The sequence below is a fragment of the Malaclemys terrapin genome, chromosome 19 (assembly GCF_027887155.1).
Source record: "Malaclemys terrapin pileata isolate rMalTer1 chromosome 19, rMalTer1.hap1, whole genome shotgun sequence".
NCBI lineage: Eukaryota > Metazoa > Chordata > Testudines > Emydidae > Malaclemys > Malaclemys terrapin.
The window spans coordinates 23,221,655-23,248,643 of record NC_071523.1 but is presented as its reverse complement, the minus strand read 5'-3'; the positions used below and the strand labels follow the sequence as shown (position 1 = coordinate 23,248,643).

Here is a 26,989-nt window from a genome sequence, read left to right as displayed (position 1 = left end):
TTAGTTTGAAAGGTATTTTATAAACATTATTTGAAGCTTCCCTGAAAATTTTTATTATTGAGCGGCATGAATATTTACCAATAAAACCCAATCTCTTCATTTTAATGTCAAGTGTTAGTTTCCATATTATTATCCTGATTCATGAGGATTTTTTGGCTGCTTTATATATATTTACTACAAAATAAGTGATTTGATGTTATGTAGCATTTATAAGCCATACCATAGGGATAAAAATTACTGAAATAAAAAATCAAAGCCAGTGAGGCAATGAAATTGCTGTGCACTCCATAAAGTCTCCATCACACACACCACCTACTAGCAAGTGGCTGTGGGAAAAAATCCTGTGCTTGTTTTCCCCACCTGTCATAGGCACTAAGCGTTATTTTTCCCTGGGGTGCTTCAACCCCGCTCCTCCCCAAGGCCCTCCCTCCGCCTCTTCCTGGCCCCGGCTCCCAAGGCCACACCCTCACTCCATCTCTTCCCGCCCCAACCCCTCCCCCGAGGCCACTGCTGCCTGCCACCCGCTGCTCTCCACCCTACCCCAAGCGCTTCCCCCAGCCGCCGAACAGCTGTGGCTAGTGGGTGCTGAGCACCCACTATTTTTTTTCCATTGGTGTTTGGGCCCTGGAGCACCCACAGACTCACTACCCGAAGACACACTCCTTCCTTTGAATCTGTGAATAGAAAGACCTGCCTAGGAGCTAATCAAGCTACTCTGATTATGCTAACACATGACCCCCAGTTTCTCACAAACACCTTTGAAGGCTACTTATCTTGGTGCACTTAGAAGCATCATATATTAATTAGCATTTACTGGAAAATTTGTTTATGCTGCAGACCTTCTGTTCAGCAATTCAAAGAACCTTGATTTATAAAGGAAGAAATCTGACCTTTACACCTGGACCCATAAAGAGTTTGGCCCTGCTCCTGTGAACACATGCAGTCACTGGATGTTTCCAGGCCCAGGACCGGCGTTAAAGCGAGATGTTCACATGGGTACCTGGGGAGAGGAGAGGCAGGCTGCAGCTGGGGTCGGGGGCTAAGGCAACACTCCAGGGAGTGACTCTGGGCTGGAATCTGGAAAACCCAAAATAACCCAGTGCCCCCACTGGAGATCACCAGGAAGGTCACAAGGCACAACAGGGTGGGGACTGGAACACACAGGAGAATGGGACTACAATGCCCATGATGCAACAGGGCCCGTCAGAGCATGGCAGGCAAGACCATATTAATCTTTTGTCTTCACCCTCTCACTGTGAAATCAGTGTCTCCCAGTGCCAGTGCGGGCGTCACCTCCTCCTACGATCTTTGCCTAATAGCAGCACCACCCACTCAGGGCACAGCCTGTCACTGCAATCCCCACTTCCCTTCCTACTGGCCTACGGATTGGGAAACAGCGAGCAGAAGTTAAGTTACTCTAGTAAAAGCTCTAATGGTATTCAACTAGAACAGGGGGAGGCAACCTATGGCACGCGTGCCAAAGGCGGCACGTGAGCTGATTTTCAGTGGCACTCACACTGCCCGGGTCCTGGCCACCGATCCAGGGGGCTCTGCATTTTAATTTAATTTTAAATGATGCTTCTTAAATATTTTAAAAACCTTATTTACTTTACATACAACAATAGTTTAATTATATATTATAGACTTATATAAAAACGTTAAAATGTATTACTGGCACGCGAAACCTTAAATTAGAGTGAATAAATGAAGACTCGGCACACCACTTCTGAAAGGTTGCCGACCACTGAACTAGAACCACTAACAGGAAGTTATTTGTCCTGGTACTCACTGTAATAGTGTCTGACCAGAAACAGTGACTGGAAGCTACTTGCCCCAGTACGCTAACAGCATCCCACGGGGAACAGTGACCGGAAATAATTTACACAGGTGATCTCACCTGAGGTTCTAGGAGGTTGAATGTTACCTAAATCCCAGACCATAGCTCCTGATCCCCTGGGAAGTATTTTGGTTTTGGGGGGGCGGGGGCAGGGCAGGCACAACTCATTAGGCGACCTAGGTGGTTGCCGCGATTTGGGGGGCGGCGACCGCAGCGGTATTTCGGCGGTGGGACCATCCGCTGCCTCTGTGGGGGGGGCATTTCGGGTCAGGACCTTCCACCGCCTAGGGTATCAGAAAATTTGGCGACGCTCTTGGGCGGGGGGGAATATGCTTTGAAACTTCAGGTCCCAGGATACCCTTGGCCAGTGGGGATAGGGGAGGTGTGCAGAGGCTCATGAGAGGGAAAGAATCTACATCTTTTCTGATTTGGGGCAGGGGGTGGTGGAAGAAGTGAGGCAGGTCTTGCAACTAAGCTCCTGTGATTCCCTTGGGGTTTTCAAACTACAACTCTTAGATTCTCATCTCTGTCAACTAAGTCAGGGCCCCACCTTCCACATGCTCTGGAGTTTTAAAGCTAGAGTTATGGGCATATAGCCTTGATAAACTACCCTCTGCCTGGGGCTGCTGTAATGTGTCTCCACCAGCACAAGAGGTGCTGTTCACACAATCCCAGCCCCCTCCAGGGCCTACTCCATGCAGTATTTCGGGACTTGTTGCAATGGGGTGGCCCCTTGCTCTGTTGCTGGGAGTAGCAGGGGATTTATTGATGGTCTTTTGCCTCTTTCAGGTGCTGATAGAGGATACCATGGTACACCTCGGTAAGTGCAGACAGGGCTGGTTAAGTGTTGCACATACACCACGTTGCACTAACAAACTCCTAGTTTCTGCATCCCTCAATCACAGCTAGCGCAGAATGCGTAGCCTTCTTTACTGAAGACCCTTAATGATGGTAGAGCAAAACCGACTTAAATAATGTAAATACATTGAGAAGGTCTTACAGCTATGTCATGGCAGAGTACAGACTTTGATTCCATCATAAAGAATCATCTATTGTTGCTGTGTAAGAGCAGGTTACTGCAGTTTTATTAAGTGAAACCAAAACCTTTCCCTGATGCCTTTGGAGTATTTGGCTAGACTTCTAAGCACATCTGAAAACTATTATGACAGGACGGTATGTGCTCTTTCCTTCAGCACATCTGCTCATGAACAATGATCACGGAGGGCATGAAGCGATCTGGCTTGCCTTTGGTGGCTGTGCCACAAACCCTACTTTTGTATAGTGGCTGCATAGAACAAACGAACAGGGGACAGCAAGTATTTAGAGCAAGTGGGCTGCTATGACCCACTCCCAAACAGCCGCAATTTTTCATTGTTGGTTTGAACACGGAGAGACTCAAACACTGGATTGGTTGGAGCACGTCACAAACCAGCTGAAAAACTTCTAGGTAACAACCAAGTAGTTTGCACTGAAACACATGTTCTCTGAAAAGACAGCAGGTTTTCTGTTGCGATCCCCCATATCCTTGGAGGACCGAAGCTCCTGTGTTCATGGTATGAATTCTGAAGACCCCCGCCCCGGGGCCACATGCCCGCAGCCGGTGGAGGAACCCAGTGGCGGTTCAGGCCAGGCAGCGTTGGGAGCTCAGCCCCATTCTCCGGGCTCCCGCGGACTCACTCGACACCGGCGCCTGCGAAGCGCTACGAGAGGAGCCCGGACACGAGGGGCGGGACCGGGGGCGGGCGCTGCCGAACAGGACAATGGGAGGGGGGCGGAGAGACAGAGTAAGTGCAGCGCCCCGCCCCCTTTGAGGGAGGGCTCGCAATCTCAGGAACCAATCAGAGGTGACGTCACAACACTCTTGGAGTCTTGCATCTGAAGAAGTGAGGTTCTTACCCACAAAAGCTTATACTCCCAATACTTCTGTTAGTCTCAAAGGTGCCACAGGACCCTCTGTTGCTTTTTACAGATTTAGACTAACACGGCTACCCCTCTGATACTCGGAATCTATTGGCTACCAGCGAATAATAGGCGGTGCTAATCAGTCGGGTCCGATGTGGCCGAAATGGGGGGGTTCCCCCTCTCCCCTGACACCGGGCGGCCTCCGGGACAGCCCCACTCCGCCTCCCCCGCCCGCCTGCGCAGCGTCCCGGGGGGACCGCGGCACCTGCCGCCCGGAGGGATACGGAGGCACAAGCACCGTTCGTCTGAGTTGCTTTTATTGTAACGTGTCTCGTACGATTAGTGCCGCTTCCCCGGCCCCCCGGCCCCTCGCCGCCGGCCGATCCTGCCCTTCACGCGCTCCGCACCAACGGCTGCTGCTCCTCCGCCAGCTCCTCGTTGGCTGGGATCTCGTATATGACACACAGGGAGGAAAACAAACAGCCAATGAAAGACACGAGGCTGGCAAAATACATCACCCCGTTAGCGCTGCCCACCATGGAAGTGATGGGTCCCATCACGATGGAAACGAGAAGCTGAGCTAGGAAATACTGGCAGCTCAGGAGAGAGAGATCCACGCCCATCCCCCGCTTGGTACCATCGATAGTCGAGCCTGCGAACTGTTCAAAGGGAAAGAAAACCATAGGAGAAAGAGAGAGAGTAGTTTAGCAAACCAGAGCAAAATACGCAAATTGTTAACGGTAAAGTTTAGTAAAGAGCAAGTTTAGGTACCTACAAAGTTAGGCGGCAGTGGATAGGAGGTTGTGAATCGCAATTGTGCCTAAATTGTGGTGGAATCTCCATCCTTAGAGGTTTTTAAGGCCTGGCTTGACAAAGCCCTGGCTGGGATGATTTAGTTGGAGTTGCTTCTGCTTTGAGCAGGGGGTTGGACTAGATACCTCCTGAGGTCTCTTGCAACCCTGATATTCTATGATTCTAAAAAGGGGACTCAGGCACCGAAAAACAGGATCTAGGTGCATATGTATCTTTTTTGATCCCACCCTCACTTTTGACTGCTTGTAGTATTTCTAGTTCATCCATTCTGTTGTGCTCAGTGTGGCTTTGGAAATTCAATGTTGATAACTAATGAATGCATATTAGAAAAATAATCCCAACTATACATACAAAATGATGGGATCTAAATTAGCCGTTACTACTCGAGGGCGATCTTGAAGTCATCATGGATAGTTCTTTGAAAACATCTGCTCAATGTGCAGTGGCAGTCAAAAAATCTAACAATATTAGGAACCGTTAGGAAAGGGCTAACTAATCAGACAGAAAATATCTTAATGCCACTATATAAGTCCATGGTACGCCCACACCTTGAATACTGTGTGCAGTTCTGGTTGCCCCATCCCAAAAAAGATGTATTATAACTGGAAAAAGTATTGAGAAGGGCAACCAAAATTATTAGGGGTATAGAACAGCTTTCATAAGAGGAGAGATTAAATAAGTCTGGGACTGTTCAGCATAGAAAAGAGACAACTAAGGCAGGGATATGATAGAGGTCTATAAAATCATAAGTGGTGAGAAAATGAATAAGGAAGTGTTATTTACCCCTTCACAAAACACAAGAACCAGGGTTACCCAATGAAATTAATAGGCAGCAGGTTTAAAACAAACATAAGGAAGTACTTCACACAACAAATCAACAACCTGTGGAACTCCATGCCAAGCAATGTTCTGAAGGCCAAAAGTATAACTGAGTTAAAAAAAAGTATTAGATAAGTTCATGGAGGATAGATCCTCAACGGTTGCTAGCCAAGATGGTCATGGATGCAACCCCATGCTTGGTGTCCCAAATTCTCTGACTGACAGAAACTGGGACTGGACAACGGGACGGATCACTCAATGATTGCCCTGTTCTGTTCATTCCCTCTGGCATCGGCTACTGTCGGAAGACAGAACACTGGGCTAGATGGACCATTGGTCTGACCCAGTATGGCTGTTCTTATGTTCTTATGCTTCCTGATCAGATTCTGCCAAACACCAGTAAAGGAGCATTAATAGTGTCCAGGCCAGCACAGACTGAGCTATGAAAAAATAACTTAAAATAAATCTTCAGCTTCTCAGCAATATGCAGCAGAGGGAAAAGGAGAAGGAAAAAGAAGTAAGCATAAAGAGGCTGGGAAGGGGGGAAGGGCAAAGGAAAATCAATAGAGATGAAGAAGATTCAGTTCCCTTTCTACCCATGGCTGTCCACATAGTAGAAAGAGATTTTTAAAACAAGTTAATTCTAACTGATTGTATGTGCAGCAGAAAAAGAAAAGGAGTGAAAATTTCTAGTTTAACATGATCTGTCTTGGCAGAAGGTTGTCTTAGCTGTGGGTACTGTAGAAACTTTTGCACATTATGATTTAAAAACATGTAGTAGTAGGAAACGTACCTTTTTACTCTGGTAGTAATCACACAACAGAGAATAAGGGAGTGTGCAGAGTGTTGAAAACAGAATACCATAAGTTATGCATAGAGATAAAATCACATAGATATTTCTGGAGAGTGTAGCCAGGCCTGTACCAAGTCCAAAAGCAAGATATGCAATGAAATACAGGGTGCGAATACTGAAGTATTCTTCCAGCTTTTCTAGTGCGGCTGTAAAATAGAATTTAAGAAAATAAATTGCACAGAAATATATAAACAGATGCTGTTTATTTTTTTAACCTTCTGTTGTGATTACATCCCAGTTGCCCTGGTCTTTAACCTTCTCAAAGCATTAGAATTATTGGTTTATTTAATTATGGAAAATAACTTTCCACAAACAATAAAGGAAACTTGTGAGATATTATATTTCTTTTTCTTAATCTGATGTCATAATTTTTATTTTTGCCAATTGTTTTGAAGTCTACTTTAATGCAAATACTTGTAAAGTTAGCATATGTGATACTGTATAAGGCTGGAGTGATCAGCTCCTGGTACGGTCAGCTTTTCAAGTCACGCAGAATAAGACCTTTCACACAGAGCATGTTAAGAAGGTAATTATGAACTGAAGAATGGCCTGTCTATCTTTCCTTTACCCACATTAAGGCTTTTAAGGTGTATATCCCCATGTTTTCTGAATCCTGTTTATTATTAATCTGTGGTTTATGGATACAACTTTAACAGGACTATGACTGAAATGTAAGATCTTTAGTGGAGAAATGATTGATAAATAAGGGCCAGATTCCACCATCTTTCTTCATGCTGAGTAATGCCTTACTTTGCAAGTAGTCCTGTTGTAATCAGTGGCACTTCTTGTGGGGTTACGTGCTATCACTCCTCAGTTTGAAAAAGGTTGGCAGAATTGGGCTTTAAGAGATTATTTGAGAGGAATTAGTATCATGAATAGCACTTAATTTGAAATGTGCTATGTTGGACTATTTCTACTTGTAATAAGTGATATACAGATCAATTCTCTTATTTAATGGGACTGCGCATATAGGAAAGCTGTCCCAAAGTGTGCTTGGCTTTCCAAGCATGTGAGTAACCAAAAAGAATACATATTTCACATGGTAAGTAATTTATAGGGCTAGATTACCCTTACTCAATGTCACAGGGTGGGAAGGCCCCTTTAAGGGAGTATGGACACAGCTCCACCTGTGTCTGGTTTTCCCCTGATGCATGGGACAGAAATGGTAGATGAAATCTAGACCATAGGAAGCATGTAAACAAGGTGAGATCATAGGCCTATGATCAGATGAATACAGATTGAAGTTCACCTGCTTTTTAAAAAGGAGGGGTTGCCTAGTCTTAGTTTAGGTGAGATTGAAAGTCAGGATATGATCTGGAGGGGCGTTCTCCCCATAGCCATGTGGGAAGTCTGTGAGAGAACCCTAGAAAGAACAGGAAATGCTGGGAGATTTTCTGAGGGCTAGAAGGACAGTGGGAGCCTTGGGATGGGCAGATGGACTGATTTGTGAAACCCGGCTAGCTAGGGAAGGACTGATTGTGCTGTGGGTGGGCCAGTAAAAAGGTTGGTTTGGGCTAAACAAAGCAAACCCCAAGAGGGGAAACATTAACTGAATCGCCTATTGTGCAATGGCTGAATAGCTCTGGGCACAGGAAAGGAAACTGTGACATAGTACTGTGTCAAGAGTGGTGAGAGAGCTGTGCCCTGTGACTCATATCAATTAGTAGCCTACACCAAATAGTCCCATTGACTTAAATGATATTACATGTAGTGTAACATACTACTGATTGTGAGAAAAGGATATCCAGCATATCCCATAGGAAATATGAAAGATCATTCACTAACAGTCTTAGGTAGGAAAGCATAATTACCTCCATTTTACAGAGGGGTTACTGAGACACACCAAGATTAAATGATGTGCCCAAAGATTACAGAGTCAATTAGCAGCAGAACCAGGATTGGAATACAGAGTTGCCTGTCTTCCAGTTCTGTGCAAAATCGCTAGATCACACTGCCTCCCATGTATGGACAGTATGAAAATTAATCGTCTTGGCTGATTCAAGCCTGCTGATCTGCCAGTATTGCCAAGTCTTGCAATAATGTAAAGCACTTTGCACATGTAAGACACCATATTAGTACTAGATCTTACCCTAAAAGCATGTGTTCTCATGGGTGAATTGAGAACATGTAAATATGTGGCTTTTAGACTCAAGACAAGAGGATAATAAACATGAGTGTATTAAAAGAAACCAGTCTTGTGAAGCTGTGGATTACTTTATGAACAGTGCTATACAATGACAACTTTTTTATTGTGACTAGACTGTTGGATGTCTGTGCTGTCAATGCTAACAAGTATTAACTAACAGAAATAGTATATAGACAGACAAGAACTGCTAATTAAAAAAAAAAAGATTTTAGGGCAGAAAAACCTTCAAGTAGCACACTAATCTGCAATATAAATGCCAAGCCCAAAACAACATTCTATACTGCAGAAGCAGCTTTTCAGAGGCAATTTGTTCTTCTCTCAGCAGTATGGGAAAAAGCTCTGCTTAGTACCTGAATAGAATGCAGCACTGAATGCATAGATACACATTCCCCAACAGCCCATGGTGACCCCAGCATTGTATTTTTGATATTCATCAGAGTTGTGAGGGGCTTTAGGATTGCCTTGAAACACCACTTCTCCCATGAAGTCTGTGTAGAACAGCAACATTCCCTCAAACGAGAGCCAACCTAGAAGAAGCCAGAAGCAATATTTATTTATTTAAATTTGAATGGCATCTTTAAGCTCCCACTCCAAGCTCTGGATGCTCTTCCATATTTTAGAAGTCCCAGCAGTAAACAAACTGTGTAACAGTCTATAATATACACCACAGGTTGCCCTTATCATCATGGGAGTTACCTGAGACACTGTCTCTCTCTCTCTCTATACTGTACTGTAATCTGCATCAAAGTCAGTCAGCATTTTAAAGGTTAAAACCTACCCCTTGAACACCACCTGGAATCACCAAAGGCAGACTGCACTGGTCAGAGCATTGATCAGAGCAAGAGAAACTGCAAATGGGTTACAGAATTCTGAACTAGCTTCAGTTTCTGAATGGATTCAAGATGTAGCTTTCACAGAGCACATCATAGTGGTCTAGTCTTGCGATGACAAAGACATCGACTAGTGTAGCAAGGTCTGAGAGAAATGGCTGCACTGATCTTTTCAAAATCAGATGGGAAAAGTGCTTTTAGTTATGGCGACTACCTGGGACTCCAGCAGCATCCTCTGGTTCAATAAAATTCCGTAGCAGCGAATGCATGTTGCAAATAGTGGCTGTACTCCCTCGCTCAAGGATGCTGATACAACAGTTAATCTGGTTCCTTCTGCCAACTTATTAATATTAACTCAGTCTTCTCTAAACTGAGCCTGACCCATCAAGCCTTCGACAGTCACTTGGCCACTGCATTAATAGATGGAAGGTGATGGAGGTGTAGAGCTGATTGCCATCAGAATACTGAAAACACCACAACCCATGTCTCTTACAATCTTTCTTAGGGAGCCTCATGTACACATGGAACAGGAGTAGAAAAAGAGTTTAACCCTGTGTTGACTCAAATGAGAGTGTCCCTGGCACAAATAAAAGAAAATATCACCCATCATTATCCTTACAGCATGTCTAAATGAACACACACTGTGTGGTAAGCTAAGGTATAAATCTACAGAGGTCCAGCATACTGCACATTAACAGTCTGTGCGCAGAGTCCACATGAAGAGTTCCCTAGGGAACGGACAGGTAGTGGATAGCACACTGGAGCTCTGAAGATTAACACGCCAGTTTACTGCACAGTGATTTCATCCTCTTAGCAGATAAACACTCATTCAGTAAGAAGTCCAGTACCAGAGGACAATGTCAAAGGAGGCTGATTTGTAAAATAATTTTTAATGATAGAATTTTCAATTTATAAATTCTGCTCCTAATTCAGTTTCTTGTGTGTCCCAGTACATATACTCAACCTAATCAGAGGTAGGTTTCCTTAGTGCCGATATAAACAAGGAATTATTTTCTTGATAAAAATAAATATGTATTCTTTATTTATGGCAGAAAATAATCTAGTTATAGAAGAAACAGAAGAGACTTTCTGGAGTTTGGAATACTATCAGTCACCTCCGTGGAGAAAATTAAGACCCAGTTAGTCAGTAGTCCTAAGCAAGGGACAACCACAATAGATCAAACACTTTAAAATATTAATCTAAACTGATTCTTAAACCATTTTCTTCTGAAGGAAAATAGGATTACTTTCATGGTGAAAACAACATGACACTGTGCAGGTTTACCTAGGAAGTGGTTGATGCAGAGGTTACGCAGAGTCTTGGGCATGTGGCAGATGGTTGAACAAAGAAGTTTCATGGAAAGTGATTGCTCAGACATCTCACCTGATCCATTCAACTCACTCTCATACTTCACACCATTCAGCAAAATATTAGCAACCTGCACCATAAGAACTCCAAATCAGAAAACAATATAAAAACAAAGCTGTGTTATATTACATTTCTTTGAGGTCACTGAGAGTGTTGCCATAAAAAGTAAACATTGAGAATAAAGATGAGTCTAGATTCAGTGGGGATGCAAGCAATGGAGTAAATAAGTTAATCATAAAATGCAAAGTAGTGTTCTGTGCACTGTTCTGGATTTCAGTGGATTTGAAACAAGTATCTTTCACTCTTCTGGATTTCTTTGGGAACCAAATTTAGTACTGATGTAAGCAGAGTCAGGATGAGCTCTACCCTGACATCTGGTGGTGAATTATGGCGAGTGTGGAAAAGAACTCCAGGGGCTGATCTTGTTTGCATAGGCACACCCACTCGCCTGGCATGAAACAACAGCAACTCAAAGTGGTTACTTTGGCTGGTGTGGGATCCCCAGTTTCTTTGTTATTGGGGCAGGAAGAATAAAGTTTTGTTACCCTGATTCTGTGAATCAAGGGCAGTGAACCTGTTGTATGACAGAAGGACTGAGTGAGTCCATCACCATTACCTAAGTAGCACTTGCTTGACAAGGGGCATGGGTTACAAAACCCAGTGAAAGGAGAGAGGATGGGGACAGGTATTTGTACCTGATGGTATGGCCCCCTCCCCGAGGGGTTGAAACACCAATTGCACTACCTCCTCTCTCCACTGTTGAATGTCAGAGCTAACTTTGATTCCATTAGAAGTCTAATTACAGACTGCTGAGCTGAATTCACTGTGGGCCAATGGTGCACTAGCACTGGGGCTCCCCTACTATGAGCTGAAATCACAAAAGAGCTGAGATCACTGAGGCTGTGTTAACTAGTGGGGGAGCCTGAAGCTATATTGCTAAGCGACTGGCAAAGCAGCTAGCAGAGTGGAGCCTCACGGGGACGGTTGGAGCGGAGCTGAGCGACTCACAGGTCGGTGAGCAGGGAGGAGCGGCTGGAGAAGCAGTGAGCAGAGCAGAGCCTTGTAGGAGCGGCCCAAGGGACGGCTAAAGTGGAGCAGAGCTGAGTGGCTCACAGGTCGGTGAGCAGAGCGGAGCAGCTGCCAGAGCAGTTCGTGGACGGCGGGAGCGGCTCATGGGACAGCTGGTGGAGTGGAGCGGCTCGTGGAGAAGGCTGTGGCGGAACCCCACGGAGAGGCAGCCGGTCGGCCTTGGATCACGTAAGGTGCCCCTTAACACCCTGCGTGCCCCCCCCCCCCCCCCCCGCTTGAACTCTGGGGCTGCACTGACCAGGGACAGAGACTTTGGGAGGTTGTTGGACTTTGGGGACTTTGGTGATCCTTGGGTTGCTGGACCCAAGAGACTTTGGGGGGTTGTTGGACTTTGGGGACTTTGGCGATCCTTGGGTTGCTGGTTTCAAGAACCAAAAGGGAAAGGACACAGCCCAATTTGCTGGGGTGAGTTTTTGCTCATGAAGCCTGTTTGTGGTGTTTTTCCAATTTAACGCTGATGTCGTTTACCTCATGTTATTAAACATTTTCTGTTACACTCAGACTCTGTGCTTGCGAGAGGGGAAGTATTGCCTCTTAGAGGCGCCCAGGGGGTGGTATATAATTGTCCCAGGTCACTGGGTGGGGGCTCGAGCCGGTTTTGCACTGTGTTATTGAAACGGAACCCCTAGATACAGAACCCGGCCCTTGTTGCTGCCAACTTAGATGGGCAGAAGGGTTACACTGGCATAAGTGGACATGAATCCAATTGAAGTGAATAGGAGCTGTACTCATAACAGGGGTACATTTGGGCCGCAGGAATACTAGGGGTGGTGCAGACAAAAGGACCTCCTTTAATTTACACACTTATGTTAGTTGCTTTTCCTACTATTCCATACACACATGGGGTGAAATCCTGGCCCCACTGAAGTCAGGGAAGCTAGGATTTTACTCATAGTGGTAAATTACACTCATTTTGCACAGCTACTGAATGTCTAGTTGGTGCATGTTAAAGTACTTCCTATTCCCTCCTGCACCTTTTAAGACCAACTTACACCTAGCATGTAATTTACACTACCATTTATTTCACTCCTGAATTTTGCTAAAAGATTTACATGGGTGTTGCACCTGCTAATATCAGGCTATCTTTGGCTGCGGTTGGCTCATGTTTACAAAGGGCTGCCGAATGTGTTCCCTATACAAAATGAGCTCATTCACAAGCCTGAAAACAGAAATATGATGGCAAAAAATATTTATGTTAAACATGTTTCAAAACACAAAATGTATAAATGGGTAAAAAGACAGCAAAATAAACATACATAACGGGACAGTTGCCTCATTTCTGCTCCCGTTATGTACCAGCATAGAGGTCCCTGGCCTCCTGCAGATTCCCAGGAAACCACTAGGTTTGGGGCCAGCCTTTTCCCAGGAGCTGGAAAATCTCATTTTTCCTGATGAGAACATGGGTAGTAATCTTCATGAGAGGATGCTCATAGCAAAACGCACCCCCACCCACCATTACTTTGATTATCATTTCATGGGCTGTGAAACAATTGTGGCTAACATTATTAACCTCAGAAATGCTGATGCAGATAATTTGCCTCTGCACCTTGTGTTATGTTGTCTGAGGGGTGGGAAAAGGCCCACATTATTCCCTGGCAGAGAGTCCAAATCATAAATAATTTCCTGCAATCTCTTACTAATTTTTGTTCCCGAAATCCTCTCCCTCTTATTAATAGACTCATATTATGAGTTCTTATATTGTATTCCCATCATAGCTTTCATAAACAAGCTGTTACAAAGAGCCCTTAATCACAGGTGTGCATAGACAAACAAAAAAAGTCAGTCATTATGATAAAAGTATATATTTAGGCATTTTAAAATAAAAGGTAAAACTATCTAACAAGACTAAATGAATGTTCAAATTACACGGTCATGACATTGTTTCTGGAGATATTTTCTCCCCTTACCTGTTGGCTGAAGGTTACGTTTCTTCTCCTGCTACTTTCTGGACAATATCCTGTGACAACATCTGGAATGGCCAAGGTCTGAGGCCTTTTCAGAATCCCTATTGATCGTGGCTTTATTGCATCCAGTGAACCCACCCTTAGTGCATCTCCATCTGGCCCTGGATTTACAGAATTCTCCCCTTGGTCCAGGATTCCATTTTCTTGACAGTAAAAGCCCTCTGGCACCCTGGGAAAGCTGACACTGATTGCCTGTCTCGGCAAGCTAGCTGGGATTGCTAAATAGCCATCATACCCTCCTGTGAAGCAGTCTATGAGTACGCTGTCAATATTTGAGGTCCCAAATGATGATGCAAATTCATTAATTCCTGTCAAGGAGTTGTCTCTGCTGTTAAAACTGCCATATTTAGGTGTGAGTGGGCTCAGAGGGGAAATTGGACTTGTAAAACTGAGATTTTCATTTACACCTTCCTCAAACAAAAGAGGTGGAGAAGGAGGAAGAGGAAGACTTGGACTCTTCATCACTTTTTTCTTCTTGCTAAAAGACTGCAGTGGTCTTTCTGGAATGCTAATTAGAGTCAAGACAGTAGTGATAGTCAATATTATTGCTGTGAAGACATAGATGACACGGAGCTGCCCTCCCACAGCTCTTCCAAAACTGGTTTTATCCCAATTTATTCCTCCAACAACATAACCAAAGCCACCTCCAAGACCTGGTGGGGAAAATAGATTAAGATTACCTTCCCCAGCCAATCCCTAAAGAAAAAAGGCAATGAAACACAGCAACATTTGAATCATGAGTTCTGAGCTACATTCCCAATTCCTAGTTAATCACTTTAAAGATTTCTCTCTCTTAAATACAATACTAAACAATACAATAGCCTGCACCAAAAGCACATTAATGATGACACAGAGAGGGGAAGGGATGTCATAACTATAAAGGGAAGGACAACAGCCCTCCTGTGTACAATACTATAAAATCCCTCCTGGCCAGAGACTCCAAAAATCCTTTTACCTGTAAAGGGTTAAGAAGCTCAGGTAACCTGGCTGACACCTGACCCAAAGGACCAATAAGGGGACAAGATACTTTCAAATCTTGGTGGGGGGAAGGCTTTTGTTTGGGCTCTTTGTTTTAGTGGGAGTTCGCTCTTGGGACTAAGAGGGACCAGACATCAATCCAGGCTCTCCAAATCTTTCTGAACAAGTCTCTCATATTTCAAACTTGTAAGTACAACCAGGCAAGACGTGTTAGTTTTATCTTTGTTTTCTCAACTTGTAAATGTACCTTTTGATAGGGTGTTTATCTCTGTTTGCTGTTTGAACCTAAGGCTAGAGGGGGGTCCTCTGGGCTCTTTAAGTTTGATTACCCTGTAAAGTTATTTTCCATCCTGATTTTACAGAGATGATTTTTACCTTTTTCTTTTAATTAAAAGACTTCTTTTTAAGAACCTGATTGATTTTTCCTTGTTTTTAGATCCAAGGCGGTTGGATCTTGATCCACCAGGTGTTGGTGGGAGAAAGGAGGGGGGATGGTTAATTTCTCCTTGTTTTAAGATCCAAGGGGTTTGGATCTGTATTCACCAGGGAATTGGTGAAGAGTCTCTCAAGGCTACCCAGGGAAGGGAATTAGCACATTGGGAGTGGTGGCAGCGGACCAGATCTAAGCTGGTAGTTAAGCTTAGAAGTTTTCATGTAGGCCCCCTTCTTTACCCTAAAGTTCAGAATGGGGAAGGAGCCTTGACAAGGGGGTTGATGCTGCACAAGTAACTGATATAAAGAACTTGAAGCCAGCTCTAGTCCCAGATTTGCCAGTTCATTTTAGGACAAGTCACTTAACCTTTGTATGTGTCAGAGTCCCCACCTGTAAAATGACAACAGTGATGCTTACCTGTCTTATGGAATAGCTCTAGGATTAAAGTGCATTTCTCCTCTGAAAAGTGGAGAAGTTAAAATTGATCCTTCATCTCAATAGGAAGCTTTTCCCTGTGTGTATTCAGAGTCAGATTAGCTCAATTTACTGAATAATGAGCTGGATACACATTTGAAGTGGCAACACTGTTTAAAACAAACACTATATAAAATATATAAATTATACAAGCGCCATTCATGTGGTGACAGCCTTAGGCCAATGTCCTTTCTTTCATCACACACATATATAGGGCAATGCAGAAGAATGTTTTATAAATCTGTTGAAAGAGGAAAACTAGACTGCAGAGTTCGACAGCTAACAATGAAAATAAGGGTCAGCTGGTTTAGGGCACCCAGCAGGATTTGCCGCCTCCAATAAAGCCAATAAAAATGGTATGTTCGCCTGAGTATTCTCATCTCCTCTCTCTGTGAATATTATTGCTACCACATCTGTTTGAGGGGGGTCTCATGAAGAGCTGCTCAAGAATTTAGTTTATTTCTATTTTTACATTTGTTGTGAAACTCTGACAATAAAACCCAAACTGATAAAGGGCAAAATATCACAAACTTACTATAATTTATACACTGTTTATTTTTTAAATTACTGAACTTACCTATTGAGTTATGCTTATAGTAGAGGAAAAGAGACAGTTCCCCAACCCAAAGCTGTATGTATCTTTACAGTTCAAAGACCTATGGTATATACCAGGGGTTGGCAACCTTTCAGAAGTGGTATGCCAAGTCTTCATTTATTCACTCTAATTTAAGGTTTCACGTGCCAGTAATACATTCTAACTTTTTTAGAAGGTCTCTTTCTATAAGTCTATAATATATAACTAAACTATTGTTGTATGTAAAGTAAATAAGCTTTTAAAAATATTTAAGAAGCTTCATTTAAAATTAAATTAAAATGCAGAGCCACCCGGACGGGTGGCCAGGACCCAGGCAGTGTGAGTGCCACTGAAAAATCAGCTCGCGTGCCATAGGTTGCCTACCCCTGGTATATACACACATTTGTGCCATGCTATTCTATATTGAATCTTGTCTGCTCATAGCTAAATGGCTATATACCATGCAAGAATAAATAAAAGTGCATACCTGCTAACAAAGCATGGATGTTAAGCCCCCTGTCTTGATCCACTGGGCTACACACATCCATCATGTAGGCATGACTGGGATTGTCTGCTGAATCTGCACTAACGTCCATTAGGACCACCCCACAGATTGTGAGAATGATCCCCCATTTATGGTTATTCACAGTGTCAGCTAAGGCGCTGCCAATGTCCCTTCCATTCAGCATAAGTGAGAGCCCCAATAATGCTCCTAGGAACAAGGAATTAAATTAGATCAACCGGGAGGAAAAAATTATGAAGGCCCATCCTTCCCTGCTCTCCAACTGTTATTCTACACTAAACTCAGTACAGCAGGTAGCCTCATTCACAGTCAGATCACCACAGACCAGGGGTTCTGTGTGGTTTATGGAAAGATTTTGGATCTCTGTTCCCGACAATGTCCAAATTAACTGAATTATTTGCTCTTCTTAGATCCAACCTCAAAATTTAATGAGCACTTTCCATAGTTTGTTTGTTTGTTTGTAGCATTTCCTTTCTGCTGACAGTCCTTCACATAGGCCTAGATCTCTCCAGATCTTTGAGCAGACAGGATGCTTCCATGCATATACATCTCTAGTTGCCCACACAAGAGGCAGTGGGAGAGTGCCCTCTGTCAACACTACAAGCTAGGGGTGTAGTTCCCAGGTAACATACATATACTCACACTAGCTCTCATTAAGCTATTGCAATTATAAATCATAATGTAGCCACAATAGCACAGGCAGTGACAGCATGGCTTAGTTTTACTGAGTACATACCCACCAATTTCCCACAGGTTTGTACTTAGTATAGCTAAGCCATGCCTCTGCTGCTGTTGCCCATGCTACCATGGTTACACTACTATTTAGACTTGTGCTAGCTCAATGAGAACCGGTGCGAGTATGCGTACATGAGTTGTGAATCACACACATAGCTCAAAGATTAGATGTAGCACCGTTCCACCCTCCTTGAAACCCTATAGATGCCCCTCTCCGGGAGCTCCACATAGAAGGAGCTTCATGGTAGGGTGTGGGGAATAGACTGTCCACACTCAACAGCACCATCCACTGCAAGTGCAGCAGATATAGGAGGGAATGCTGCTTGAAACACTAACTGCCCTTTGCTTCCCCTTCCTGCGGGCTACTGCACAACAGTAGGGAGACTCAGCCAGAGGCAAACTAGAAGACTCCTGCCTCTCTGGATCTGTCAGCCCCAGCAAACTCTAGAGAGCCCCATAACTCTCCCCTGGAGCAGGGAACCTCTCTGGCCCCCTCATGTTGGGGCTTTCACTCTGGTAAAGGCTATATGGGCAATAGTCTATGTATTTCTCTGACCAACTATAAATCCCTTCTGCTTTTGAGGAAACTAAAAGCTGAGGTCAGCAAATGGGATTAAGTGTAAAATTCAACCCAAACAGCATTGCACACACACCTCATTTTCAAACACTAACCAGCTAAAGCTCATAGCACCTCTCTTATGGAGAAAAGGAAACTGGTGTAATGAAGGCCAGAGATTCTACCAGCAGGGATGGCAGGTTTGTAGAAATTTTGGTGGTGCCCAGAACCCGCCCCAACTCCACCCCCCACCTGCCCAAGGCCCTGGGAGGGATTTTGGGTGGGGGAGGAGATCTGGGGTGCAGGCCCTAGGCAGGGGCAGGGGATTGGGGTGCAGGCTCTGGGAGGGAGTTTGGGGATGGGAGTGGGTGTGGAGGGAGGGGGTGCAGGTTCTGGGAGGGAGTTTGGGGAAGGGAAGGGGTGCAGGGGGAGGGGGTGTGGGGAGAGGGCTGTGGCTGCAGATGAGGGGTTTGGGGTGCGAGAGGGGCTCAGGGTGAGAGTAGGAGTGTGGGGGTGAGGGCTCTGTCTGGGGCTGGGGAGTTTGGGGTGTTAGAGAGGCTCAGGGCTGGGGCAGAGGGTTGGAGTGCAGGGGGATGAGGGCTCTGGTTGGGACTGGAGATGAGGTGTTTGGGGTGTGGGAGGGGCTCAGGGCTCGGGCAGAGGGTCAGGGTGTGGGGGGGATGAGGGCTCTGGCTGGGACTGGGGATAAGGTGTTTGGGGTGCTGGAGGGGCTCAGGGCTCAGGCAGAGGATTGAGGGTGCAGTGTGGGGGTGAAAGCTCTGACTGGGGGTGTGGGCTCTGGGGTGGGGCAGGGCTGGGTATGAGTTTGAGTTTGGGGTGCAGGCAGGCTGCTCCGGGACGGGGGCCAGAGAGGAGGACTCCCCCCAGCCCTTTCCCTGCCAGTAGCAGCAAGCTCTGGGGGAGGAACCCCCCTTTCCCGCCCCCCCAGCAGGACACTCACCCCCACCACTGTCACTGCATGTGCTCCTAGGGCCCCTCTTGGGTCCAGGAATCTCCCTCGCCTCTCCCGTGGTGGGTGCTGGGGGATACTGCGTGCACCTCCTCCCCAGCTGTTGCCCCTGACTGTAGCCTCATTGGGGGTGAGGGATGGGGCTGCCCCTTGCCCAGCGTGGGGCAGGAGCAGTGACTGTGGGCGGTGGGGGAGGGGAGCCTGTGCTGGTAGAAGGTCTTGCCGGAAAAGGGAAGGGTCTGAGGGGGAAGGGCAGGCTCAGAGTCAGTCTGCCCTGGCAGAAGAGAATGGGGGGCATTAGGACCCTGCGGCAGCAGTTGCTGCAGGGAGGCAGCATGGAGCTGCATGGGAGAGACAGGGAGGCTCTGCTCCAGGGGCTCTGGGAAGGCAAGAGGGGGCCGGGGAACACTCAGGGGAGGCGGCAGGTGGGGCCGGGGGGGGGGGATACCCGGCCCCAAATATTGGTGGAGCTGGGCTCCTGGGCTCTGAATATTGCTGGTGCCCAGGCTGGTGCTGATGTCTACCAGAGCCACATGGCAAGTGTCAGGGCTGGAATTAGAAGTCAAGGTCTTGGACCCCAGTCCTATGCTTTGTTCACCAGCTGTGACACTCACCGCCCTGCACAGTTGAGGGGAAGGGGAATGGGGCTTTCCAGGTCAGAGCATTGCACAGGGAGGAGAGGGGAACAAGAGAACACTGCCTGGGAGAAGAGGTTTTCACTGTCTGTTTTACATATTTTGAGATTTAAAGTTATTTTGCTTTTATATTTAAAAAAAGAAAAACACACCTATTGCCAGGACCAGAATGAAGGGTCGCCTCCTGCCAAATCTTGATGTGCATCTGTCACTCCAGGCCCCCAGCAAAGGCTGCAGCAGGAATCCTGAAACAAAAATGACTCATAAGTAATGGACATTTCTGTAACCATCTTGTTTCACCAAGACTTCATAATGGGAAGTTTAAAAGGCAGGAATTGCATCATTAAGGCAGAATGTGACCTTCTCGATCAATAGTAGTCATCTATGCCCAGATTTTGAAAAGTATTAGGCATTGCTGTGCTTTGTGTTGCTATGCCTAATTGATTTAGGAACCTAAAACTTATTTTCAAAAGGGACATAGGCACTTGAAATTTTGGCTCCTAAGTGCCTACATGACTTTGGAAATGAGATTTAGGCGCCTTATCAGTTAAGTGTTGCAATGCTGAGTACAGCAAGACCTAAATACCATAAAAAATCTGGACCCTAGGCTTTTGCACTATTTACTTCTTTGAATTTCCTGGAGTGGAAGCTGTAAACTGTAGTACATTGTGTAATTCTCAGCTGGTACCAGTCTGACACAATCCAATCCAATCCACTTCAAAATAACAGTGGAGTTTGACAAAAAGTGTAAAATGAATGGGCAATTATTTTATCCCATGAAGTGCTCTGTTCTGTATGAACAACTTTACTGCCTTAATCCGGAACTTCCTTATGAGGCTAGCAGTAAGTCAATGTGTAAATCTGAATGTTGCCTGGATTATCCTGGGCCAGGTAGGGATTCAGTGACTGAGGAAAGGAATTATTTCTTCTCTTCTTCTGTAATCAGTTTTAAAAGTACAAAGAGACAGAAGGATGTTACCCAAGTTGTGGAATAATACTTTCTGTTACTCTTCCTTTACAGAAGAATACACCTTTCACCCCATGTCTGTTCAGAGGAATATGCCACAACCCCAACAGAAAGCAAAACTCTGGACTCAAGTAGATTTACTTCATCCCTGGGATGCCTTGTTTAACTCAAAGCTACCCCCACCTTCCCACCCAGCTAGCTGACAGGCCCAGAGAGGTTTAGTCTCCATATTCTCCCCCTCTTTCTGTTGGGTCAATAGAAGTTAGTTCCTTGACTTTTTTTAAATTAATTTTTAAATATACAAATGGAGTAGCCAAAATCCTGGAAGTATGTTGGCTGCAAATAAAAAATAGACTCAGAAATCAGTAATGAGAAATCCCTCTTTGGTCACATCTCGCCCTCCTTCGCCAGGGCCAGTGAGGTATATTCTCCATTTTGTTCTCTAAAATTATGGGTAGTGGTTCCAACTTCCACATCACATGTGTGAAACCTGTAAAGTAAATTAAATAGCAAAAAAAGAAAGAACTCAGTGTCAAACTAATCCCTTGTGAAGTGGAAAAGCAGGAGGGTAAAATTAGCATAAAAAAATTACCTAGTATTGGGCTGATAAACCACACTATTCCATACAACTGATCCGGCAGCCCCATCTGAAGCAATACAGGAGTCACATAGGCTGTTTCCATGGCATAGCTGAACTCGATCCCAAAGAGAATACACCCATTAAACAGCAGTTCTAGGAAAGATCTCTGAGGGTGGAGATCCCCAAAGTCAATCAGATCAATAGGGCATGGTGTATTTGGGGGTGGTGGAGGGGAGGGGCGGATGTGTTTTCTCCTCTTTGGGTGTCTTTTAAAGTTGTTGGCACGATGACTGATGTGGCGAGTGACAGATCCGGAATAGCCTGAGATCTGTGACCTCCAGAATTCCTGACAAGACAGGCTGGGGAAAAGCACGTCGCTGGGAGGGGTTGCTGCAGCTGAAGGGATCATCGTGGATATTCCTGGGAGGAAAAAAGCTGAGATTCAGTATTACTATGAAAGAGAAATGTCACCTGATTTTAGCTGCTGAAGTTCTAGCCCATTTCTGGTCATGGAGCATATTGAATGCTTCAGCCTTTCACAGAACATAAGATTTTAATGTAGAAAATGAATGCTGGTCGATTCAAGAACTTTCTGTGCTAATAACCTAATAGGATACACACTGGCCCCTAGGGGCCTTTCCCTCTCATAATGCCCTTGCAGGTCACTACAGTTCATGGATGACATGGAACCAATATTGTGAGAGGGAAGGAATCTAGAGTGCCAGTGATGAAGGACAAGTTCCCAGTTCGATCATGTGCAGTAGAGCTATTTGCTGTGGTTATCATGAAAGCTAAGAGGTTGTTAATTTCCTCCACCCCGGCATTTTGTGAAGTCTAGGGCAGCAGGCCCACGCTGCTGCCTTCCTTAGATCTCTCTCTCTCTCTCTCTCTCTCTCTCTCTCACATGCTGTTTGAAAGGCCTTTTTATTTTAAATTAAGAAAAACAAAAAGACAGGACAAAAGTAACATTCATCAGAGTCCAGGATCTCTTTTGCCTCACAAACTGACAGTGTGATATACAGCTTCAGTACAGAGAAAATAAAATCATAGCAGAAACATAGACCACGGTTTATTAATCTAAGTTTATTTTTGAGATGGGACTATGTGTCGATTATGACAGAATGCACCTGTTCGTCATCTCCTCTTCCAGTTCCTCAACTTCATTTTGAGATTCACCTTTTGCAGCAACATTTGAATTTACTTCTTCCACCCAGGAAAGCCCATAATCATATTTTTTTCACATAGTAATTGGCAATCAGCTTCAGTTTCAGCTCTTTGGGTTTCAGTGAGAAGAGGAAGAAAGGGAGAGTGAAGGACCCGCCACCGAATTGCCGCTTAAGACCCTGGAGAGGGCTGTGGCTGGGAAAAACTGGGCTGATTGGGGAAGCAGCCACAGCTGTGGCCAGCTCAATCAGGGCCCAGCTGTGGGCCAGACACTGGGGGAGTCTCTCTCCAGCTCTGGAGGAAGAGGGCTGAGCTGCTGGGGGACACATGGTACCTGAAGTGGAGCAATGTTGCGGAAGAGCAAAGGGAGCTGGAGAGCTCCAGCCTGGTAAACCCACAGGCTGCATGCCTTGCTGAAAGCCTTGGACAGGTACTGGGGCTGCAGAGGGGCAGCCTGGGGATAGGAAAAGGCATCAGGTCCTAACCCCCTTGCCAATGATGAGTGGCCATTACAGACTGCAGTCTGCCCCAGTGAGCAGGGGTTAGATGATGACTGGCAGTAGTCACTGAGGCAAGATGGGGATAGAGGGTTGGGGGTTCCCCTGGAAGGGGAGACCCAGAGTATGGGGGTACTGCTGGGGCAGAACCCTGACGTAAAGGGGCACCGGGGTCTGGGAGGGACATGGGGCCAGCACCAGGTGAGACACTGGCCAGCAGAGGGTGCTTTGGGCTGGACAAGAGCTAATTCCCAGAACAACCAGCAGGAGGCGCTGTGCCAGTGAGTCTTTGCTTTGCTACAGATGTCTTAGCAGGAGTGTTGTAAGCAAGACACAAGAAGTAATTCTTCTGCTCTACTCCGTGCTGATTAGGCCTCAACTGGAGTATTGTGTCCAGTTCTGGGCACACATTTCAGGAAAGATGTGGACAAATTGGAGAAAGTCCAGAGAAGAGCAACAAAAATTATTAAAGGTCTAGAAAACATGACCTATGAGGGAAGACTGAAAAAATTGGGTTTGTTTAGTCTGGAAAAGAAAAGACTCAGAGGGGATATGATAACAGTTTTCCTTATAACAACCTTTTATGTACTTGAAGAGGGAGAAAAATTACTGCTCTTAACCTCTGAGGATAAGACAAGAAGCAATGGGCTTAAATTGCAGCAAGGTAGGTTTAGGTTGGACATTAGGAAAAACTTCCTAACTGTCAGGGTGGTTAAGCACTAGAATAAATTGCCTAGAGAGGTTATGGAATCTCTATCATTGGAGATTTTTTAAGAGCAGGTTAGATAAACACCTTTCAGGGATGGTCTAGATAATACTTCAGTCCCAGCACTCGTGGCAGGACTGACTAGATGACCTCTCGATGTCCCTTCCAGTCCTATGATTCTATGAAGAGATTCCTGTATATAACTCAAAAAATATGTAATGCACTTTGAGATCATTTGGATTGAGAGGTTCTGCATAAGGAGATATTATTGAATTGAGCAGCTTTCATTTTGAGTATACTTTACTTATGGGGTTTGGGAGGTTGAGTCTAAACACTAATAGTAAGATTGCTTTTCCCTAGAGTTTCATCTCAGCTCCACCTCGCAGGGGATAGAACCCATCCTCCTAGCACAGGGGCCCTCCGCTAAATTACAAACTTCCCTAACGTAGCAAATCAGGTAACATCTCCCTGGGAGTTAAACAGTTTGAGGGATAAAACTGTTACTGTATCTAAAGCAACCAGTATATAACTCTTAGTTACATTTCACTTTTAATTTTAAAGATTTTTTTTAAACTGGAAATTTTTTAGTGTTACAAATGTAATAAGTGTTTACCTTTTAGAACCAAGCCATTGTCCTGTCAACCAGGCTCATGAATCGTCAGAAGGATGCATGCATGGACATTATATACCTAAGCTCTTAGTACCCTCATTAACCAAAACGGGATTTTTTTAAAAAATATTAGAAAAAGAAACTTCTCTTGGACTAAGACTTTGAGATTAATTTTCAAAGCACTGAATGTGCAACTAATCTTAATTTTCACATGAAAATGTCAGTCTAGAACTCTGTGCCATGGGCTGAAAATTTCCCTTTGCTTCTAGTTTCAGCCAAGAATTAAATCTACTATCCATGATATAGCAATGGAAATGCGGAGAAACCATCACTCTAGTGCGGGAGATGAAGGCAAATGAGTCTAACAGCAGATTTGCCCAGACTTCAGAGTTCATTCATTTTTTTTTGTTTATCGTGTAAGATAAGCTTTGAATTGCAAATATAAAATATATAATTTCCCAGCACCTTGTATAAGATATACAAGGGTTCTTGATGCTTTCCCCAAATGTTCTGAAATACAAGGTTTGTTGATCAAAATGTATGAATAAAATCCATTCTGTCACCCTGTCTATTGTCAGGAAGGCAATTTAGAGCCCAGGTGACCTATTAACTAACATGAAGCATTTGAAGCAGAAAACCACAAATCATATCAGCCCTTGTGAAATTTTCACAGTAATGGCCATCCTCCATTTATACTAAATGAAAGTCAGGACATTCTGTCTTCTGAAGGCTCATTCTCTCTGGATTTCCCACAGCAGGAGAAGTATTATCCAAGGAACTGCACAGTGATCTGACTGCTAACTGCAGAAAGAGATGCAACTAAGAACAAAAGGTATCATCCTCTCCCTCCCATCCTCCTCTAAAATGTCACCCCATATACAGTATCTGTAAACCTTCCTGTCAAAGGGCCCCAGAGCAAATGCCCAGAGCGCTAAGAGAATGGATTGGATCCCAGAAAGCATTGCATTTGTTCAGTATGAAATAGTTACCTGTAATTACAGCTGGAGGAACATCCTTTTTCAAATGCTTATCTATGCCTGGATTATCCGAGGTACAGGTTCCTAGTCACTGCTGCTGTGGCTGAATCCTCCCTCCCCGCATAAGGCGCCTGCCTTCTGGCTGGGGAAGATGGTGATGTCATCACTACTCTCGCTCTCCTTTCTCCCCAGCCTGCTGGGGCTCTGCAGAAAGCATCAGCTTTTCTCTGTACCTCAGCTATTGTTTCTTAAAGCGGCAGGCTACAAGAACAAGCTGCCTGTATTGCATAACTAAGAGGAGAAATACCTGCATTCTCTTATTGTTAAATATTTCCAGTCTTCATAAGAGAATTTTTTTTACCCCACAAAGGGTTTGTAATCAAGTAGGATTGTTTTTACTCGGAGGCTGCTGGTGTGTTAACTGCTGTTTCAATTTAATAGTTTATTATATCAAAGGCTTCTAAAGTAAGAGTTGTATATTTAATAAGAAATCTATATAAACAAAATTACTCACTGCATTAATCACATGGCTTTTTAAGTGTCTCTTTGAAGTTACCCTCTACTTAGGGTATGTCTACACCCAGCCGCTAATTCGGCGGTTGGCAATCGAAGTTCTGGGTTCGACTTATCGCGTCTTGTCTGGACGCGATAAGTCGAACCAGGAAGTGCTCGCCGTCGATTGCAGTACTCCAGCTAGACGAGAGGAGTACCGCGGAGTCGACGGGGGAGCCTGCCTGCCGCGTGTGGACCGAGGTAAGTTCGAACTAAGGTACTTCGAACTTCAGCTACGTTATTCACGTAGCTGAAGTTGCATACCTTAGTTCGATTAGGGGGTTTAGTGTAGACCAAGCCTAAGATTTACCACCTTGCTGATCAACTGGTTTTAAAATGTCCTAAAAACAAATGACTGGCAATTTTAACTTGTGTGCAACAAGATTTTCAGAAGTGCTGTCTATTTACAGCAGGGGTAGGCAACCTATGGCACGCGTGCCAAAGGCAGCACTCTAGCTGATTTTCAGTGGCACTCACATTGCCCGGGTCCTGGCCACAGGTCCAGGGGGCTCTGCATTTTAATTTAATTTTAAATGAAGCTTCTTATACATTTTAAAAACCTTATTTACTTTACATACAACAATAGTTTAGTTCTGTATTATAGACTTGTAGAAAGAGACCTTCTAAAAACATTAAAATGTATTCCTGGCGGGTGAAACCTTAAATTAGAGTGAATAAACGAAGACTCGGCACACCACTTCTGAAAGGTTGCCGACCCCTGATTTACAGTAATACAGATAAGCTTCCTTTAGCGAGCCTCTCTGAAAACGTTTGACACCTAAGACGACCAAGGATGTTTCAGAGGGCACTTGGGTTGTTGTGGTCCTGTGCCTACAGAAGTGTAATTGGTTTCAGAATTTGGCAGATATTGCTATATTCACTAGGTGCCAATAGACAGAGTTTTCCTACACTTCCCTGGATTCCCAGCACTCACCAGGGACTCATGACAGGCCTGTGGAATAAAACCAGGGTTAAGTGGGGAAGAATCTGCAAACACCCCAAAAGCATACAACAGACATCAGATGTTCAAGGGGCTTCAGTGGGAGGGGCAAAAACCTTTCTTCAATTTTAATATAACTACTTATGATTATTGAAGGAAAAAAGTTGCCCAGGAAGGAATGACCCAAGGAAAGGGGCTAATTTAGCATTCTTTCACCACTTAATCCACCTTTTTATGGAAATGAAATAACACATAAGCAAAAAATGTGTGCCAACATCAACTCAACTCTGACCATGATCTCAATCCTCAATTGAGGGCACCCAGAATGACAGATTATGGTAAATTAAAACATTTGATCTAAGTGTGGAACATGCGTTAGGAAGGGGAGAAGGAAGAAAAGGGAAGCTCTAAGGAAAAGAAATAGTTGGGCAGAAACAGATGCAACTATAATCAGGGAGGAATATGAATCTTCAACATTACACAGGCCTCCAGAAAG

General features: G+C 44.7%; 1 protein-coding gene across 6 annotated transcripts in view; it reads right to left on the bottom strand.

The window, feature by feature from the left end:
• Positions 1-4,039: 4,039 nt before the first annotated feature.
• The window catches only part of SLC45A1 (solute carrier family 45 member 1), a 152,728-nt gene continuing 129,778 nt past the window's right edge, over positions 4,040-26,989 (bottom strand). For 5 of the 6 annotated variants that reach the window (XM_054008965.1, XM_054008966.1, XM_054008964.1 and 2 more), the window contains 8 exons: positions 21,060-21,467; positions 19,653-19,745; positions 16,569-16,793; positions 13,566-14,275; positions 10,486-10,639; positions 8,721-8,897; positions 6,165-6,370; positions 4,040-4,398 (listed from right to left, as the gene is read on the bottom strand). In XM_054008965.1, the coding sequence (XP_053864940.1) occupies positions 4,132-4,398; positions 6,165-6,370; positions 8,721-8,897; positions 10,486-10,639; positions 13,566-14,275; positions 16,569-16,793; positions 19,653-19,745; positions 21,060-21,456 (2,229 nt within the window). In that variant the 5' untranslated portion in view covers positions 21,457-21,467 and the 3' untranslated portion in view covers positions 4,040-4,131. Of the gene's footprint in view, positions 4,399-6,164; positions 6,371-8,720; positions 8,898-10,485; positions 10,640-13,565; positions 14,276-16,568; positions 16,794-19,652; positions 19,746-21,059; positions 21,468-25,013; positions 25,110-26,989 lie in introns of those variants that run through there. The other variant, XM_054008968.1, reaches the window with a different exon arrangement.